This window comes from Etheostoma spectabile, unplaced genomic scaffold (genome assembly GCF_008692095.1).
Source record: "Etheostoma spectabile isolate EspeVRDwgs_2016 unplaced genomic scaffold, UIUC_Espe_1.0 scaffold00569664, whole genome shotgun sequence".
NCBI classification, from domain to species: domain Eukaryota; kingdom Metazoa; phylum Chordata; class Actinopteri; order Perciformes; family Percidae; genus Etheostoma; species Etheostoma spectabile.
The window spans coordinates 1,744-23,100 of NW_022605246.1; the positions used below are offsets into that span (position 1 = coordinate 1,744).

The 21,357-nt window shown below is 46.0% G+C and overlaps 1 protein-coding gene across 1 annotated transcript in view; it reads left to right on the top strand.

Annotated features, from left to right (window-relative positions):
• The first annotated feature begins 1,411 nt into the window (after positions 1 to 1,411).
• The window catches only part of LOC116685220 (protein NLRC3-like), a 31,386-nt gene continuing 11,440 nt past the window's right edge, over positions 1,412 to 21,357 (top strand). Inside the window, 6 exon segments of the mRNA XM_032510382.1 lie at positions 1,412 to 1,555; positions 4,693 to 4,839; positions 5,442 to 5,570; positions 7,565 to 7,711; positions 8,130 to 8,248; positions 19,861 to 21,357. Of these exon segments, the coding sequence (XP_032366273.1) occupies positions 4,712 to 4,839; positions 5,442 to 5,570; positions 7,565 to 7,711; positions 8,130 to 8,248; positions 19,861 to 21,357 (2,020 nt within the window). The 5' untranslated portion in view covers positions 1,412 to 1,555; positions 4,693 to 4,711.

Sequence of the window (21,357 nt, forward strand, 5' to 3'; positions counted from 1 at the left end):
CCCGGAGCCGAGGCCCCGGGTCTCAGAGACCCAACAGCATTCTTCCCCGGGTCCCAGAGACTCAACAGCGTTCTTCCCCGGGTCCCAGAGACCCAACAGCATTCTGCCCCGGGTCCCAGAGACCCGACAGCATTCTGCCCCGGGTCCCAGAGACCCGACAGCGTTCTTCCCCGGGTCCCAGAGACCCAACAGCATTCTGCCCCGGGTCCCAGAGACCCGACAGCATTCTGCCCCGGGTCCCAGAGACCCGACAGCGTTCTTCCCCGGGTCCCAGAGACCCGACAGCGTTCTTCCCCGGGTCCCAGAGACCCGACAGCGTTCTGCCCCGGGTCCCAGAGACCCGACAGCGTTCTTCCCCGGGTCCCAGAGACCCGACAGCGTTCTTCCCCGGGTCCCAGAGACCCGACAGCGTTCTGCCCCGGGTCCCAGAGACCCAACAGCATTCTGCCCCGGGTCCCAGAGACCCGACAGCGTTCTGCCCCGGGTCCCAGAGACCCGACAGCGTTCTGCCCCGGGTCCCAGAGACCCGACAGCGTTCTGCCCCGGGTCCCAGAGACCCGACAGCGTTCTGCCCCGGGTCCCAGAGACCCAAAGGCCGAGGCAGCAACTGTAGAGCTATACAGTTGAATGCTCTCGCCATGCTGATAAGCAGTTGTATTTGCAGCAATGTCCCGGTGAAGTGTGAAAACAATATAGAATATACAATTAAAAAGAGTCTTGTAAAGAGTGTAACATGTTTATTTTTGTAGTCTTGTTGTGTGTGCAGATCGTGGAGTGTTCTCCCTCCTCAGGAGATCCTGCCGTTAGTCGCAGAACGGCTGCGTTGCTGATGCAGGTTTCATCAGATATAGCCACGTTAATATGGAACAACACCTTTGCCTATGGCAAAATTGTTACTTTAACAGTTATAAACACGAATTTACCCGTGACTCCATCTGGAAAATTATTTGCGATTTCGTATTTTTGACCCTCTGAATTTACCATTGGACACACCTCTGCATGAGACGGGACCGCATGAGACGGGACGGATGACATGGGACGCTCCAGGCTGCAGCCATACCCGTCTCCAGGATTCAGGCTGCAGACGGAGTATCACATGTGACAACAAGGTGGCGGCATAGAGCTACTTTAAAATCCATCAGAGTCTCCTGAAGTTCCACATACTGGAAATCACTCTACGTGCACTGGACTGTTGACGTGCACATGTGTCCTCATGTTGAGTCCTGTGTGTGTGAGTGAGTGCATGTGTGCGTGGATGCGTGTGTGTGTATGTGTCTTTGTGTTTCTGTGTGTGCGTGCGTGTGTGTGTCTGTGTGTGTGTCTCTCTTTGTGTGTGTTCCTTTTCCTCCAGTCTTAACTGTGACTTGTTCTAACTTGTGTAATTTTGTGCGCTAAAAACATTTCACACCCACACACTCAGACACCTCCCACTGAGGGGAAGTTGTGTCATTTCCTGGAAGTGGAGACCAGAGAGGGAGGAGCAGCAGCCCTGTTGAGTCAGTTAGACTCCATTCAGAGAGGAGGAGGAGGAGGAGGAAGAGAAGGCTGAGGAAGGGTGAGTGGCCAAGATCTATTATCTTACTCTTAAAGACTCTGAGAGACGACTGGAAAGGAAGAAACATCAAACTGCGAGGTAGGGCATGTAATAATCAGGACAAGTTTCCTTACATAACACGGGTAAAACGAGCAGTCAAATCAAAAGGAGTCCTACGATAACACAAATAAAGTAAAACAGCAAGAAAATACAGTACAACATGTAAGAAAAGTATAATAGAATCAAAACTAGAAAATTCAGCAGAAATCAGTTCTCAGTGAGCCTCCTACTTGGTGCACATGCAAATAGCAATAAAACTTAATAAAAATAATTAATGCCTTAACCCTTCAGAGATTAGATTAGATTCAACTTTATTGTCATTACACATGTACAGGTACATTGCAACGAAATGCAGTTTTGAGAGTTTAGGTTGAGCTTCAGGGCCGCAGCTGTTTACGGCGCCGCCACACACACTCTGAAAAGGATTTATGCAGAAAGCAGGATAATACAAGACATAACAACATAATGCACAAGACTACACACGGAACATGTGGATACACGAAGGAATTTTTGTGATGGGTGGTGTATGGGGAACATGTGAGTCTGTGTATGTGAGTGTGTGTGTGTGTGTGTGTATGTGTGTGTATGTGAGTGTGTGTGTGTGTGAGTGTATGTGAAGTATGAGAGACAGACTGTCTGCTCAGTTCAGACCAGCCTTGACCATGAAGGTGACTCAGGAGGACGGAAAAACAAACAGAAAGAGACCGAGGCAGTCAGACGGAAGCAGTGGGGGATAGGGGAGGGCACGTATGGTGTGAAGTGAGAGTGTGTGTGTGTGTGTGTGTGTGTGTGTGTGTGTGTGGTGTGTGTGTGGTGTGTGTGTGTGTGTGTGTGTGTGTGTGGTGTGTGTGTGTGTGTGTGTGTGTGTGTGTGTGTGTGTGTGTGAGTGATATGAAGCCTCAGACTGTCCAAGTTGTTAGAAAGTTCAGTGTGTTCGGCCTTGCATGAGGAGATAAGACAATGCACAGGAGGAGATAGCAGTCCGCTGCAGGCTGTTTACCCGCTTAGGTGAAGGGGGGGGGGACATAGATCATTTTGACCAAATCAATGTCCGTCAATCAATTCCACTCGTCCTCAGCGTCATACGTGCATCCAGTTCATGAGGTGCCCTCTGCGCCCCCCCAGACCGGTCTGAGATGTTACAAGACAGTTCACTGGTCTGGTCAGCCCTCAGATGTAAAACCTTCATCCCCTCAACCACTCCGTGCAGGCACTCTTTAAGTTCCCCAGACAGCTGGTGGGTGAATTTGCTGGCGGCTGTCTTACCGATCTTCCGATAGGTCAGCTAGACCCCAAGGCCGACGATCAGGAGTCCCACCAACAGAATTACAATTATCCAAATGTCTTCAACGTCTTCCACAGTGAGAACGTCCAGGCAGACCACCTGCCAATCCCCCAGTAATCACAAGCGTAGCCCTGCAGGGAGCGTCCCACTGGGGCAGACCGGTTACCCCGGTAAGACATGCTTGGGTGAAAAAATCTTGTCAATGGCGCTGAGTGACCATTTAATCAATTCCATGTCGAATGTTCCAGAAAAACAACAGGCAGGGGACAAAGAGAAAAGACAAAAGTTCCACAAGACAGGGTGGACAGACTGGGAAGGAGCCAAGCTCAGATAAGAGGGGGGAGGAGGAAAAACACGTCTGCTCTCGCCAGAAGCAGGAAGACAAGCATATAAGATATATATATATATATATATATATATATATATGTAAGCAGATATAACTTTTTAAAACCTATTTAAGACGTTAGGACGTGTGTGTGTGTGTGTCTTAGAGAGCACATCATTTAAAAGCTTAAAGTCTCATGATTCGAGTCTAAGTTGAGTGTGTTTTCCCACCTGTTACCTTGTGTCTTTATCCACAGCGGTGAAAGATCACCAAAACCTTTTTTTTGCTACATCGCCAACAGTTCAAAGAATAAGTCCATCCAATCCTCTTAATCCAAAACCAGCTGGTTTCCTCACAAGCTTGTAGATTCTGGCCAAGTTTCGACGTTGAGAAATCTAGACAGTTCATAATTTCTGCGTTTTGATTGCTTGTATCGTCTCCCCCCGGGGCGCTAAAACGAAGCTCTGCCCCATGGCAGAATGTTTGAAACCCGAGCTTTTGAGTGAACTTTTGTTGCCGGCCAATCCATCTACTGAAACCCGAGCTGTTCCTTATGGAAGTTTGGGACACATGGGAAAGATTGACAGTTTTCCCTTCCAGTTAGATTTAGATGTAGTGAAACCGGCCTCCCTGTGTAGCCAATCAGAAGACGACTTGATTGAGACCTAACATGACCAGAACACTTTAACTCGTGATGGCTCCAGCTGTGTCAAAGCAAAAATACTGTATGGCCTTCTTATGGCATTTCACTATTTTATCAAATTATAATTAATTATTTCTATAAATGTATGTATGTAGTTCTTTCAGGTATGTGTTTGAGTGATGTGGATGTGTTTTGTATTTGAAAAGTTTTGTATTTTGCACTTTTTGGGCTTTTTTAGAAATAAGAAATAAGAAAAACGCACAGACACATCTGTAGAAATAAATTCATATAAAATCAATTTTTTGAGCCATTTTTTTCTGGATTTTTTCTGTTCTAAGTTGAGACATGTGGCTAGGGTACTATGTTAGTATATAGCCCATGTAATATGCTTACAGTAGTGTTTTTTAATAATTTTACAGATTATTTATTTGGACGGAAATAGAGATTCTGTGTTCTAACCTCTGTAGCTCTGTGTCAGTGAGGCCTAGTGTCACACTGCCACTAGAGACTAAAGGTTGAGAGAGTTAACTTCCCAACGCACCAGCTGCAGGCGAGACAACGAGGACTGGTACAGTGGGTCGCATTAATTGAACCTGGAGGAGATTAAAGCAACGGGGACAGTCTTCATGTCATCAGAAGACAAAGTGACACAAAGTGCAGAGCAGGGTAGTGTGTGTGTGTGTGTGTGTGTGTGTGTGTGTGTGTGTGTGTGTGTGTGTGTGTGTGTGGTGTGTGTGTGTGTGTGTTGTGTGTGTGTGTGTGTGTGTGTGTGTGTGTGTGTGTGTGTGTGTGTGTGTGTGTATCCTCTAAATGTGCTGAGTCAGTGTTCCTGTTGTTCCGCTCAGACTGACTTCAGATCAGAAGATGAGTGATTTGGAGGAAGAGGAGGACGGAGCAGAGTCTGGAGGATCCGGCTGTCTGTCTATGAAGAGTGACCAGTCCAAAGGTCTTCCTCTAGCCTTCAGTGATGAACCTGGACCCTTAGACCCAAAGTAAGACACTGTTGAGAGACTGCTCCCAACTCATTCAATGACTCTGGTTCAGGTTTTCCTGCCTATGGCATGTATTGATTGTTCTGATTTCTTTAAGTTCTATGGAGTCTCTGGACCATATGTGGTCCCTGAAAGCCAAGAACAGACCTCCATGGGCAGCACTGATCTAAAAGGTCTCAGCAGATTAGTCTAGCATCGCCAGACGGTGAATCAGAGAAATTAAAGCTTTTCTCTGATTCGTTGGTAGAAATGCAGCTGTAGCAGGTATCTCACTAGCACTGATGTTCTCCACATTCTTACTGAGACACAACAAATGAAATCCATCTCCAAAAAAAGCCTGAAGGTCTGAAGTTAGACCAGAAGACCAGGAAGTTGTTGTTCTATGCAGATGATTTCAATCAGCTGATACATGGTTAAACAAAGCCTGACATGAATGTACTGGGATGTTGATCCAGGATATCTTCATCATGCATTTGATAGAAAACAGGTTTCAGAACCCAGGACCAGTCTGGACCTGGACCTGAGACATCACTGTTACATGCTGGTCTTTCACCATATTCACTTGTTTCAGCAACAATAGTGATGAAGACATGTCTCCACAGAGAGAGGAAGAGGAGTGATGTTTCTGAGGAGGAGCAGCCGTCCAGATCCGGCTGTCTGTCTATGAAGAGTGACCAGTCCAAAGGTCTTCCTCTAGTCTTCAGTGTGGAACCTGGACCCTCAGACACAAAGTAAGAGACTGCTACCAACTCATTTAATGACTCTGGTTCGGGTTTTCCTGCTGATTTCATGTGTTTAGGACCCGAACCCCGACCGCGGCGAGGTTCCTACCTGTGACTTGTTCAAACTTGTGTAATTGTGTGCACCAGCCAAAAGTGAATGATTACACACACACAATCAGACACCCCCACTCAGGTGAGGTCATGTGATTCCCAGTAGGTGGAGACCAGAGAGGGAGGAGCAGCAGCCCTGTTCAGTCAGTAGGCTCGTTGGAGGTGATCCAGGTCTGAGCAGAATCGATCACCGGCGATCGGCGCCCGTTGCATGCTGGATAGATTTGTGTCCGACTTGATCCCAACTCGCTCTGACATCATGCACACGTGGGCAACGGAGATCTCACGAGACCAGGGGGCGCAGGTCTGAGACCAGGCGGCGCAGGTCTGAGACCAGGGGGCGCAGGTCTGAGACCAGAGGGCGCAGTTGCTTTTCACCGACTGCAAGAGCCAAGCGGACCCAGGCGGCCCCAGAGCATGCTGGGAAACGCCGGCTTCTCAGCTGATCTAACACCTGATTGGTTTACAACATGATGACGTTTTATATAAACTTTTTATCGTTTTTGAATCGGAAGGATTTTAATTTCTATTTGTCTGATTTAAAGACTTATTCTGTTCAGAACACATGTTGAGGCTGATAGAAACGTTTAGAATTCAGAAAGACTAAATCTGATCTCAGATCATCTCCAGTCTGTTAATTAAAATCAGCAACAGATCTCATGGAGACCATTCTGAGATCTACTCTGTCATAATTAAACAGCTGGAGACTGGGTACCAGCTGATTTAGGGTCTGATTAGATTTTATTAAATCGGAATCGCACCACAGTGTTTTTGTCACTTCCTGTCCTGAATCGGCTGGAAACTGTCCGACTTTACCGCAGTTTTTTGTCTCCGCCCCCGCTGCTGCCGCCTGCTCTCGTCTACTTTCTGGGCGAGGCGCAGTTCATCTCGAACGAGCCTTGTGTAGACTCTGTCACCGACCAATGGGAGGAGAGAGCAGATCTGAATCGCGCATTTATCACTTTGAGACAAGTAGCCTCTGAGATGCTAACGAGAGACTTCTGTAATGTCAACACAGTAAAAATGGACCTACTTAACAAAGTTGGTTCACTGCTAGCTTAGCTACTAGTTAGCAATAAACACAACAAAGGCTGTCGGTTGAATGGTGTTTTGAGCTAACGTTAGCAACGTATCTGAAATGATTGGCGTTCTAACCTCCGTCCCCGTCCTCTGTCTCTATGTTGGGACTCTAACCTGCAGCTGATTTCTGAGGACTATGGTTACCTGGTCCTCAGATCTCTGCAGGGTAAATCCAGACAGCTAGCTAGACTATCTGTCCAATCTGAGGACTATGGTTACCTGGTCCTCAGGTCTCTGCAGGGTCAATCCAGACAGCTAGCTAGACTATCTGTCCAATCTGAGGACTATGGTTACCTGGTCCTCAGGTCTCTGCAAGGTAAATCCAGACAGCTAGCTAGACTATCTGTCCAATCTGAGGACTATGGTTACCTGGTCCTCAGGTCTCTGCAGGGTAAATCCAGACAGCTAGCTAGACCATCTGCCCAATCAGAGTCTCTGTTGTCAAACTAAAACTACCTCTGAACGTACACATGTTCCACCAAAACAACTTCCTTTCTGAGAATATTTAGCAGCGGCACTGTGGCTCCGTCCAGAGCTTAGCCCCGCCCACGATGATTCTGATTGGTTTAAAGAGATGGCGATAAACCAGAGCACCCAGAAGGCTGTGTGGCTTAGCCAGACCTTCCCCCAGAGTTCTGTGGAGGAGGGTCAGCCTCAGAGAGACTATACTTCAACAAACTGGTACAGATTGAACCCATGGAGAGAAAATATAAAGCAGCGTGTTGGTAGGAGAACCTAAAGCAGGGACTCTAAAGTCCCAATACTCTCTCAAGCTGTCCTGAGACTCTGAACCTGTACCCTGTTCCTCTTAGACTGACTTCAGACCAGAAGATGAGTGATTTGGAGGAAGAGGAGGATGGAGCAGAATCTGGAGTATCCGGCTGTCTGTCTATGAAGAGTGACCAGTCCAAAGGTCTTCCTCTAGCCTTCAGTATTGAACCTGGACCCTCAGACCCAAAGTAAGAGACTACCAACTCATTTAATGACTCTGGTTCAGGTTTTCCTGTCTATGGCATGTATTGATTGTTCTGATTTATTTAAGTTCTATGGAGTCTCTGGACCATATGTGGTCCCTGAAAGCCAAGAACAACCCTCCATGGGCAGCACTGATCTAAAGGTTCTCAGCAGATTACTTCGTTATTCATTGGTAGAAATGCAGCTGTAGCAGGTATCTCACTAGCACTGATGTTCTCCACACTTACTGAGACACAACAAATGAAATCCATCTCCAAAAAAAGCCTGAAGGTCTGAAGTTAGACCAGAAGAACAGGAAGTTGTTGTTCTATGCAGATGACCAAATGAACGTGAGCTTTTTAAATCAGCTGATACATGGTTAAACAAAGCCTGACATGAATATGTACTGGGATGTTGATCCAGGCGATCTTCATCATGCATCAGGAAGAGGAAGAGGAGTTATGTTTCTGAGGAGGAGCAGCCGTCCAGATCCAGAACCAGATCTGGACTGCAGACAGCCAATCAGAGCAGCTCTAAGCAAAGTAAGTCTGTCCATCTGTCTGCTGATGTCTTCATGTCTCAACACACCACTGCTGTTGGAGTACGGAGACATTTGTTGAGACATTTAACATTATAAATATTCCAGTTTTTACAGTCGTACAGCGCAGAAATTTAACATCTGGGGGGGGGGGGGGGTCTGAGTGGATTATGGACTACTAGGTACTGGAATGTGTCAGTGATTGTGATTCGGTCCTCGGTAGTACTGACATAATCCGCGTAGGAGCCATTTGGTTCCATGTGTATTATTTGCTGCTGTTAGTCCTCCCCCCACCAGGGGTTGCCATGGCGATGTCAATTCAATTCAAAGGGGGGGGGGGGGGGTTACTCACTGTTCCTCAAAATGTGACAGTGTAACTGATGATATCAGCATTAACATTACAACATTACAGCTGTGTGTGTGTGGGGGGGGTAAAGACATACTGTGCTGCTAGACTCCAGCTCTCTGGCTGTTCTCCCAGTAGGATCACCATCTTGTTGGTGTCTGAGTGTCGCTTATTTGGTCAAATGTTGGGTGCTTGTGTCTGAATTTGGGAAATATTTAGTTCAGACCGGCTGCAGGTGGGTGCTTTCTGTCTCTCTCTTTCGCTCAGGAAGTGCAGCTCTCTCTCTCTCTCATTCTGTCAGGAAGTGCAGCTCAGTCTCGACTGTGTCGCTCTTACACAGCTGGCAGAAGCGCTCCTCTTTGGGGAGCCATTGCTGTCGGTAGCGGCCGGTCTCGATGGCCAGGTGGTCTCTGAGTCTGGACCTGGTCAACGTGGTTCTTAGTGTGACATTAGTCCCTGTGGTCAGGTAGTCTGCCACTCGGTCCTCTCTCTTTAGGGTCAGGTAGCACTGCATCTTGCTTTGTACTTTTGTTTGTGTGTTCCAATCGATGATGTAGTTTTGTTTCTGTTGTGTTATAATTTGGTTAACTCTGATTGGTTGGTTCCCAGACTGGTCCTGTGGTAGTACAGGGTCAGGAAGTGGACTGAGCCTCAGGACCAGCTGAGTGGGGGGACTCTTCTCTTTGCTCAGCTTTGCAGTCTTGCAGGGCTTTCTGCTGATGGGGGGGGGGGGGGGGGGGTTTGTTGTTTTTTAGATGGAGCCAATATTTGAGTGCATGTTTTTGAATTTTGATGAATAATGGGAATTGGCCTAATTCAGCTCTGCAGGCGTTGGTGGTGGTTCTCCTGGGCACCTGCAGGATGCTTTTACAGAATCTAGGTGCAGGATTTCAACTCGTTCTTTTGTCCAAGTGGGCAGAATTCTGGTGGGAAATAGGACCCCACACCTCACTACCGTAGAGGAGGATTTGAGCCAGATTCTAATAATAGATACAGATAATTGTAATGTGTACAGTTGTCTAATTTATGTTTCCCTAATGTGAAGCTGTATGCGTTTCCTTGAGATCTGAATCTTTTCTGAAAAGAAATTGTCTTTTTCTTTTGAGTGTTTATTGTCAGGGCCCAGGTCTGACAGTACTGGTCCAGCAGGTCCAGGTTCTGCTGTAGGCCCTGTTCTTTAGTGGACAACAGAACCAGGTCATCTGCATAGAGCAGGAACTTGATCTCAGTCGTGTAGCCTGAGACCAGGAGCTGCTGATTCCTCTAGGATGGAGACCAGTTGGTTAATATAGATGATGAATAGAGGACTCAGACAGCATAGAGACCAGTTGGTTAATATAGATGATGAATAGAGGACTCAGACAGCATAGAGACCAGTTGGTTAATATAGATGATGAATAGAAGACTCAGACAGCATAGAGACCAGTTGGTTAATATAGATATAGATAGTACTGGATTATATTAACACCACCATAGACACTGTTACAACCCAGAAGCAGATCACCACATACCCAAATCAGAAGCCATGGATGAACAGGAAAGTGCGACTCCTATTGAAGACACGCAATACTGCCTTCAGATCAGGAGACGCACAGGCCTATAGCACATCCAGGGCAGATCTGAAAAGGGGCATCAAAGAGGCCAAGCACTGCTACAAGCTGAAGATAGAGGGACACTTCTCCAACGCTGATCCTCGACGCATGTGGCAGGGCATTCAGGCCATCAGTGACTATAAACCCACTCACTCCACCCCCGTAGCCACTGATGTCAACTTCCTGAACGAGCTTAATGACTTTTATGCTCGCTTTGAAAGAGACAACAGAGAAACTGCCACCAAGCTCAAACCCTCAGCTGACCACCCCCCCCCATCACACTCTCCTCCACAGATGTCTGCAAGGCACTGAGCAGGATCAGCACGTACAAGGCTGCTGGACCGGATAACATCCCTGGACGCGTACTCAGGGCATGTGCGGAGCAGCTCGCTGGAGTTTTTACAGACATCTTCAACCTGTCTCTTGCCCAAGCTGCTGTACCAACATGCTTTAAATGCACGTCCATTGTGCCAGTGCCAAAACACTCCAGCCCGAAGTGCCTTAACGACTACCGCCCTGTAGCACTCACACCCATCGTAATGAAGTGCTTTGAGCGGCTGGTCCTGGCACACCTAAAGGACTCGCTACCATCAACATTGGACTCACACCAGTTCGCCTATCGTAGCAATAGGAGCACAGAGGATGCGGTTTCCATGGCACTGCACTCTGTGCTCACACATCTGGACAATAAGAACACTTATGCACGAATACTGTTTGTTGACTTCAGCTCAGCATTCAACACTGTCATCCCGGCTAAGTTAATAGCCAAACTTGGAGACCTGGGCATCAACACCTCCACGTGCAATTGGATTTTGGACTTTCTTACCAACAGACCCCAGAATGTTCGATCAGGCTCCAACTGCTCCACGTCCATCACACTCAACACTGGTGTACCACAGGGCTGTGTGCTGAGCCCGTTTCTCTACTCCCTCTTCACCTCCGACTGCAAGCCTGTGTACGAATCTAATTCCATCATCAAGTTTGCGGACGACACTACGGTGATTGGTCTCATCAGCAACAACGATGAGACTGCCTACAGGGAAGAGATCCAGCACCTGGCCACATGGTGCACTGAAAATAACCAGCTCCTCAACACCACCAAAACCAAGGAGCTCATCGTGGACTTCAGAAAGGAGCCAAGAGGCACGCACGACACCATCCACATCGATGGAATGGCTGTTGAGCGTGTCTCCAGTTTCAAGTTTCTGGGGATCCACATCTCGGCGGACATGTCCTGGTCAACCAACACCTCCTGCCTGGTCAAGAAGGCTCACCAGCGCCTCTTCTTCCTGAGGACACTGAGGAAGAATCAGCTTTCCTCAACTATCCTGGTGAACTTCTATCGCTGTGCAATAGAAAGCATCCTGACAAACTGTGCAACAGTGTGGTATGGGAGCTGTTCTGTTGCAGAGCGCAAGGCACTGCAGCGGGTGGTGAAAACCGCCCAGCGCATCACCGGGACTCCACTACCCGCCATCACCGGGACTCCACTGCCCGCCATCGAGCACATCCAGAGGAAACGCTGTCTGCATCGAGCAGCATCCTGAAGGACTCCTCTCACCCAGCCCACAGACTGTTTTCTCTCCTGCCCTCCGGCAGGCGGTTCAGGGTCCTCCGGACCAGGACCAGCAGACTAAAGAACAGTTTTTTCCCCAGAGCTGTCTCTTTATTGAACTCTAATCCTCATTGATCCCACTCCCCTCATATACTGACAGACTCTCCTCTCCCTCCTCACACCTGCCTCCATTTTGTTATCTGCAATATTATAATGTTCATCTGCACTGCTGACTGTTACTATAGTAACGACTGTTTACATCTGCATCTTTTGCACTACTTACCTTTTTGCACTACTTACATTTCATTTGCACTGCTGACTGTTTATTTATTACAGTACCAATTGTTTACATTTACATCCGCACTACCGTACTTTAACTGTAATATGCAATTACTTTCCACCGCACTTTAATTCGGATAGTTTCTGCCCAAACTTTACCTTATTTCATTAGTATATTATGCTGTTTGCACATATCTGTAAAAAATTTGCAATTATAGTAATATCCACCAAATTCCTAGCTGTAAATCTTGCTCACAATACCTGTTATCTATATTTTGTATTCATAGGACAAACCCATCTGTAAAACTCTGTTTATAATAGTATTCTTTTCTATATTTATTCATTACATATCCATGTCTTGCACTTACGGAACCATTGTATATCCTGCACTTACTGCTATTGCACTTCTGGTTAGACCCAAACTGCATTTCGTTGCCTTGTACCTGTACATGTGTAATGACAATAAAGTTGAATCTAATCTAATCTAATCTAGATGATGAATAGAAGACTCAGACAGCATAGAGACCAGTTGGTTAATATAGATGATGAATAGAGACTCAGACAGCATAGAGACCAGTTGGTTAATATAGATGATGAATAGAGGACTCAGACAGCATAGAGACCAGTTGGTTAATATAGATGATGAATAGAGGACTCAGACAGCATAGAGACCAGTTGGTTAATATAGATGATGAATAGAGGACTCAGACAGCATAGAGACCAGTTGGTTAATATAGATGATGAATAGAGGACTCAGACAGCATAGAGACCAGTTGGTTAATATAGATGATGAATAGAGGACTCAGACAGCATAGAGACCAGTTGGTTAATATAGATGATGAATAGAAGACTCAGACAGCATAGAGCAGGGGTTCCCAAAACTTTCAGCCCTCGACCCCCAAAGTAACGGTGCAAGTGACTCGCGACCCCCCCCCCCCCCCTTCCCCCCCACTATAAACATTGCGCGCAACCGCGCACGCACTACAGGCGTATCCAAACATGAGCATATTGACAACACAAAATAACACAACAGCCATGACATTATTCTACAGTAATTTACTCATTACTTTAATTTGAACTTAATCTCACCTAATGAGGTGGATGTGCAGGATGTTTGGAGCACAGCAAGTTAAAAAGCTCTATATTTTAATTTAAAATAGTTTTTATATACATTACACACTAGGCCAAAAAAAAGAAAAATCCATTTTACCTATTTCGGCCTTACAGTATTCGGTATTTCGTGGTGTTGGTTTTAAGCGGTCTGGAGTAACAACTGTGGGCATCAGCAATGGGCCGAAGGTAAAGCCCGGGTCGGTAACGCTGCTACCACCGTGAGTACGGCGGGGATGGACTCCGCTCTGGACCAGGAGGCAGCGCCGGGCGCTCGCTCTGTGGAAGGAGCGGGACACGGAGCTAGATGGCCGGGGGCTGCCTACGTGTTTATAACTTTATACATCCTCAAACTGGCTGGAATCATCACCTCCTCTCCAAGGAGGGCACCAGCAGGGACATTGTCTGGAGGAAGTTCAGGCAGCAACTGGCAGAGGAGCTGAGACACGAGTTTAGAGGAGGAAAGGGAGCGGGGCGCGGTCTGAACCCCGGGGTGGGGGGGACGCGGTCCGAGGAGCAATGCGCACCACGGCAGACACCAACACGGAGGCAGTGACAGGTTAGGTTAGGTTATAAATGTTCAAAGAAAATACTTTTAGGTGTTATTTGCATGTTTACATACCATATTTTTCAGATGTGAATGGAATAATTACATTTTACTACGCCATGATATGAGTTATTGAAGCACCTGGGCAACTCAAGTGTATAATTAAACACGTTAAATTGTACATTTTGGTGTTATTTCGTTTTTCTAAAGATATCCTAACACAGTACCTGCATTAAAATTGCAATTAGGTGTTTATCATGACAGATTATAGAGTTTAGATGGTTCCAGTACTTTGGGAATCCCGGCGGTTGTAGTGTTAATGTTGGAGACGCTACTCGGAAAGAAAGAAAATCAAAACAGCTGTTCCCTTTTTATTTAGTTGCTTGGTTTTATTTTAAATTTAGCCACTAGTTTTATCTTGTGTTAAAATCATGGCTAACATGCTATTTCTAATCGTTTTTACATTTTTATTTTATTTCTGGAAATCAACTCGCGACCCCCCCTCTCTGGCTCGCGACCCCCCTGGGGGTCGCGACCCCCACTTTGGGAATCACTGGCATAGAGACCAGTTGGTTAATATAGATGTTGAATAGAGGACTCAGACAGCATAGAGACCAGTTGGTTAATATAGATGATGAATAGAGGACTCAGACAGCATAGAGACCAGTTGGTTAATATAGATGATGAATAGAGGACTCAGACAGCATAGAGACCAGTTGGTTAATATAGATGATGAATAGAGGACTCAGACAGCATAGAGACCAGTTGGTTAATATAGATGATGAATAGAGGACTCAGACAGCAGAGAGACCAGTTGGTTAATATAGATGATGAATAGAGGACTCAGACAGCATAGAGACCAGTTGGTTAATATAGATGATGAATAGAGGACTCAGACAGCATTCCTGTCTCACGCCACACTTCTGACTGAAGAATGTTTTTCTTTTGTTGTCAATGTTAATACTTTCCTTAATGTTAGTGTACATTGATTTAATGATGTCATATGTTTTACCCCCTATACCGGATTTAATAACTTTGTAGAATAGACCGCTGTGCCAAATAGAGTCAAATGCCTTTTTGAAATCTATGAAACATGCGCAGATTTTGTTTGTCGTTTGTCTACCAGGGTGTGGAGGGTGTAAATATGATCTGAGGTGCGGTGTTTGGTACAAATCCAATTTGACTTTACTCAAGACGTTGTGTTTGGTAAGGAAGTTTTGAAGTTTTGAAGTGTTTAAGTCTGGCGCTGTAAAGAAGGCGTAAGTCTACATTTCCTGGATCTCTGTGTTTTTGGTTAGATAATAGTTGAATGTTTTGTCTAATTTCTTTACATTCTTTGTCAAACCAGTTGTCATCTTTGGGGTTCTTAGGTTTATTTTTGGATAGTTTTGTGATTTGTGATTTCTTTGCAGTTTCCATGACGATGTGATTGACATGTCTAACTGCATTATTTACGCCTTCTGGACTGTGTATATACGTGGTGTCCAGAAAGGTGTCTAGTAGTGTTTGAATTTGGGCTGAGATGATTGCTTTCTGGAAGTCCTCGGTGGTGTTTTCGGCCCATCTGTATGATCTCCTGATATTAAACAGCTTACTGGGCTGGGGGGGTTGCTGCTGTTGTTTGTCACTGACCTTCTGAGAAACACAGTAATTTGGCTGTGGTCAGACAGAGGGGTCAGGGGTTTGACTGAATGCACTGAGAGAGAAAGGGTATATATCTGTCACCATGTAGTCCACGTTGCTGTCTATCTATTCAATTCAATTTTATTTATAGTATCAATTTATAACAAGAGTTATCTGGAGACCCTTTACAGATAGAGCAGGTCTAGACCACACTCCAGAATTTACAAGGACCCAACAGTTCTAGCAGTTTCCTCCAGAGCCGCAACAGGGCCACAGTGGAGAGGAAAAACTTCCTTTAGGCAGAAACCTCGAACAGACACAGACCCAGACCCAGGCCCAGACCCAAACCCAGGCCCAGACCCAGACCCAGACCCAGACCTAGACCCAGAACTAGACCCAGACCCAGACCCAGACCCAGGCTCTTGGTAGGCGGTGTCTGACGACCGGTTGGGATTAGAATGAAGAGTGGAAATAACAGTCACAAAAAATATAAGTTTGTAACAGTTCATTGCATAGCAGGGCACTGTGGGCATTGCAAGGGATGAACAAGGCATCACAGAACGTGTAGCGGGACCATGGCGACAGCTGCTACCCTGATTTTGGAGCATCCCTGATCCGAGGGAACATGCTGGGGAAAAAAGAACATAAGGACTCCGGGGAATGACTCCGCAGAGCTAGGTTAGTAACTAGGTTAGTAACTAGGTTAGTAACTAGATTAGGAACTAGGTTAGTAACTAGGTTAGTAACACGCATTTCTGGGACATGGGTGCACATAAATGAAAAGATAGAAAGATAGAGGAGAGAGGAGCTCAATCCCCATCTGTCTAAAACTATTACAGCATAACTAAGAGAGACAGGGTAAAGAGAGGAGCCTGGTCGGGCTAGAACTCTCCCCAACTGGATCGGGCTGTATGCCAAGTCTCCCTTTAGTTTATTATATTATTGATTATATGATAGATAAATCTGACAACTATGACGAGAAGCAGGCGGGCCGGGTTAGGCGGACGCTGCGAATCCTCACTCCCTAACAATTTTCAATTCTATGCCCTAACAATAAGCTTTATCAAAAAGGAACGTCTTAAGCCTACTCTTAAGGCAAGGCAAGGCAGCTTTATTTGTAGAGCACATTTCAGCAACAGGGCAATTCAAAGTCCTTTACACAAAATCAGTTAAACAACAGTTAAAAACAAACAAACAGATAAAACACGTGAATAAACAGTTAAAAATAAGAACATTAAGACACATAAAATAAAAGTTACAGTGCAGCATAAGAAATTAAACATTAAAGAAATGAGCATTCATTTAAAGAAAGGCAGCATCAAAAAGAAAGGTCTTCAGCCTTGATTTAAAGAACTGAGAGTAGCAGCAGATCTGCAGGTTTCTGGGAGTTTATTCCAGATATGAGGAGCATAGAAACTGAAAGCTGCTTCACCCTGTTTAGTTCTGACTCTGGGGACAGAAAGTAGACCTGTCCCAGATGACCTGAGAGGTCTGGGGGGGTCATAATGTAGTAGTAGACCTGTCCCAGATGACCTGAGAGGTCTGGGGGGGTCATAGTGTAGTAGTAGACCTGTCCCAGATGACCTGAGAGGTCTGGGGGGGTCATAGTGTAGTAGTAGACCTGTCCCAGATGACCTGAGAGGTCTGGGGGGGTCATAGTGTAGTAGCAGACCTGTCCCAGATGACCTGAGAGGTCTGGGGGGGTCATAGTGTAGTAGTAGACCTGTCCCAGATGACCTGAGAGGTCTGGGGGGGTCATAGTGTAGTAGTAGACCTGTCCCAGATGACCTGAGAGGTCTGGGGGGGTCATAGTGTAGTAGTAGACCTGTCCCAGATGACCTGAGAGGTCTGGGGGGTTCATAGTGTAGTAGTAGACCTGTCCAGATGACCTGAGAGGTCTGGGGGGGGTCATAGTGTAGTAGTAGACCTGTCCCAGATGACCTGAGAGGTCTGGGGGGGTCATAGTGTAGTAGCAGACCTGTCCCAGATGACCTGAGAGGTCTGGGGGGGTCATAGTGTAGTAGTAGACCTGTCCCAGATGACCTGAGAGGTCTGGGGGGGTCATAGTGTAGTAGTAGACCTGTCCTGATGACCTGAGAGGTCTGGGGGGGTCATAGTGTAGTAGCAGACCTGTCCCAGATGACTGAGAGGTCTGGGGGGGTCATAGTGTAGTAGCAGATCAGAATGTATTTTGACCTAAACGTTAAGGGATTTATAACTAGCAAGAGTATTTTGAAATCAATTCTTTGAGACACAGGAAGCCAGTGTAAAGACTTCAGAACTGGAGTGATGTGATCCAGTCTCTTGGTCTTAGTGAGGACTGGAGGGATGTGATCCAGTCTCTGGTCTTAGTGAGGACTGGAGGGATGTGATCCAGTCTCTGGTCTTAGTGAGGACTCGAGCAGCAGCGTTCTGAATCAGCTGCAGCTGTCTGATAGATTTTTTAGGGAGACCTGTAAAGACCCTGTTACAGTAGTCAAGTCTACTGAAGATGAAAGCATGGACCAGTTTTTCCAAATCCTGTTGACACATAAGTCCTTTAACCTTGATATGTTCTTAAGGTGATAGTAGGCTGACTTTATAATTGTCTTAATGTGGCTGTTAAAGTCCAGATCAGTTACCATGACTACACCAAGATTTCTGGCTTTGTCTGTTGTTTTAACATTGTTGTTTGAAGCTGAGCGCAGACTTTTAATTGTTCCTCTTTTGCTCCAAAAACAACCACCTCAGTTTTTCCTTCATTTACTTCATAGAATAGAGCCTTGGGGAACTCCGCACATCATATTTGTATGTTCAGATGTATAATTACCTATTAACACAAAGTAATCCCTATTCTTTAGGTAGGATTCAAACCAGTTTAGTACTGAGCCAGAAAGTCCTACCCAGTTTTCCAATCGGTCTAGTAATATGTCGTGGTCGACCGTGTCAAATGCAGCACTGAGATCAAGTAATACTAAGTGAGATCTAGTAATACTAAGACTGAGATCAGTAATACTAAGACTGAGACTAGTAATACTAAGACTGAGACCTAGTAATACTAAGACTGAGACTAGTAATACTAAGACTGAGATCAAGTAATACTAAGACTGAGACCTAGTATACTAAGACTGAGATAGTAATACTAAGACTGAGACTAGTAATACTAAGACTGAGACCTAGTAATACTAAGACTGAGACCTAGTAATACTAAGACTGAGATCAAGTAATACTAAGACTGAGATCTAGTAATACTAAGACTGAGATCTAGTAATACTAAGAGATCTAGTAATACTAAGACCTAAGACTGAAGTAATACTAAGACTGAGATCTAGTAATACTAAGACTGAGATCTAGTAATACTAAGACTGAGATCTAGTAATACTAAGGCTGAGATCTAGTAATACTAAGACTGAGATCTAGTAATACTAAGGCTGAGATCTAGTAATACTAAGGCTGAGATCTAGTAATACTAAGACTGAGACTAGTAATACTAAGACTGAGACCTCTAAGACTGAGATCAAGTAATACTAAGACTGAGATTTTGCCACTATCTGTGTTAAGGTGGATTTCATTAAAGACCTTAACGAGAGCCGTCTCAGTGCTGTGGTGTGGTCGGAAACCCGACTGAAAGATATCAAAAATTGAATGGCTGAGTTGTAGAAAAACGCTTTTTCAATGATTTTACTTAAAAACGGAAGGTTTGATATTGGCCTCTAGTTGCTCATTAGTGACTGTCTAGGTTGTTCTTTTTTAAGAGTGGCTTGATTACTGCAGTTTTCAGGGCCTGTGGAAAGATACCTGAAAGAAGAGATGTGTTCACAATCTGTAGAAGATCAGAAGCCAAACAAGTCGAAACATTTTTGAAAACACCCGTTGTAGAATATCAAGGCAACAGGAGGAGGATATCAGATGTTGTATATTGTCCTCCAGGTTTTTATGGTTTATCGTGTGAAATTCTGTCATATTGGAACTAGTTTTGCTTGAACACTGTGACAACACATATCCTGAACTTGATATGGAGGCACTGACTGTTTGAGTTTGACTGATGGCAGGATGATTTGTCTGTAGTTTGGGGGGCGGTGTGTGACAGAGCCGGATATATACCATGTCTCTTAGATGCTGTCAATGTGGCTGTGACTCAGGTGATTTAATCAATGTCCAACAGGGTCCCAGGTGTTGGGGGAGAAGGGACCAATATGTTGTGAGAATGGAAAGAGGAATGAAGGGATCTGTGTTTGGTGTTTCCAAATCTGAATGGACTCTATGTCTGAAACCTGCCTGAGTTTAAAAGACATGCTGACCCCCGATGGTTGGCATCGGACCACATAGTGCACGAGTCTTAAATAGCTCCAGGATCTACCCAGCACCCGTAGGGGACTGGTCTGGTAAGCAAAGGGTCCCTACAATCCGGTTGGTACCCTAAACAGGAAGTCAGTAAATCCGGTACCCAGTCCTGATTTTAAGTCCAACTGAACTTTAACTGCATGTTTTAATATTAATACAGTAATAAAGTCCTAAAAAGAATCAGCAGCTTGTTCTCTCTTTCTCTTTCTTGTTCTGTCTCTCACCTCTGTCCTTTTTTTAGTGGACGTTGGTCGTCAGGAACAGAAGTCCAGGCTGAAGGAGACATTTGAACATGTGACTGAAGGAGGTGAAACAGGAAGTAGAACCCTCCTCAGCAGGATCTACACGGTCCTCTACCTCATAGAGGGACTGAGTGAAGAGGTTAATACCCAACATGAGGTGAGGCAGCTGGAGACAGCTTCCAAGGAGAAGAGCCTCCATCACTCTCCGATCCAGTGCTGCGACATCTTTAAAGCCTCACCTGGCCAACAGAAACCCATCAGAGTGGTTGTGACGAGCGGCGTCGCTGGCGTTGGAAAAACCTTCTCAGTGCAGAAGTTCTGTCTGGACTGGGCCGAGGGGTTGGAGAACCAAGATATCAGTCTGGTGATCCCTCTTTCCTTCAGGGAGCTGAACCTGATCAGAGATGAGCAGTACAGTCTTCTGGAGCTGCTCCGTGTTTTCCATCCAACATTACAGGAGGTCCCAGCAGACCAGCTCGCTGCCTCCAGACTTCTCTTCATCTTTGACGGCCTGGATGAAAGCAGACTTTCACTGGATTTCAACAACGATGAGGCTGTTCCTGATGTCACACACAAGTCCTCAGTCAACCTGCTGTTGACAAACCTCATCCAGGGGAAGCTGCTTCCCTCGGCTCTCGTCTGGATCACTTCCCGACCTGCAGCAGCCAATCAGATCCCTCCTGCGTGTGTTGACAGGGTAACAGAAGTACGAGGCTTCACTGACCCCCAGAAGGAGGAGTACTTCAGGAAGAGAGTCAGTGATGAAGAGCTGTCCAGCAGAATCATCTCCCACATCAAGACCTCCAGGAGCCTCCACATCATGTGTCTGATCCCAGTCTTCTGCTGGATCACTGCTACAGTCCTGGACCACATGTTGACTACAGACCAGAGAGGAGAGCTGCCCAAGACCCTGACTGACATGTACTCCCACTTCCTGCTGGTTCAGACAAAGAGGAAGAAGCTCAAGTACGCTGAGGGACATGAGACGAGTCCACAGGAGCTGATGGAGGCCGACGGGGAAGTTCTTCTGAAGCTGGGGAGGCTGGCGTTTGAACAGCTGGAGAAAGGAAACATCATGTTCTACCAAGAAGACCTGGAGCGCTGTGGTCTGGACGTCACAGAGGCCTCGCTGTACTCAGGAGTCTGTTCACAGATCTTCAAAACAGAGAGTGTGGTCTTCCAGAAAACAGTCTACTGCTTTGTTCATCTGAGCGTTCAGGAGTTTCTGGCTGCAGTCTACCTGTTCCACTCTTACACCAACAGGAACACACAGGTCCTGGAGGACTTCCTGGGACCAGACTACGTTAACTCATCTTTGGATGTCTTCCTGAAGAGAGCCATGGAGAAATCCCTTGAGAGTAAAAATGGTCACCTGGACCTGTTAGTCCGCTTCCTTCATGGCCTCTCTTTGGAGTCCAACCAGAGACTCTTAGGAGGTCTGCTGGGTCAGTCAGACAACAGTCCAGAAATCATCCAGAGAGCCATCAACAACCTGA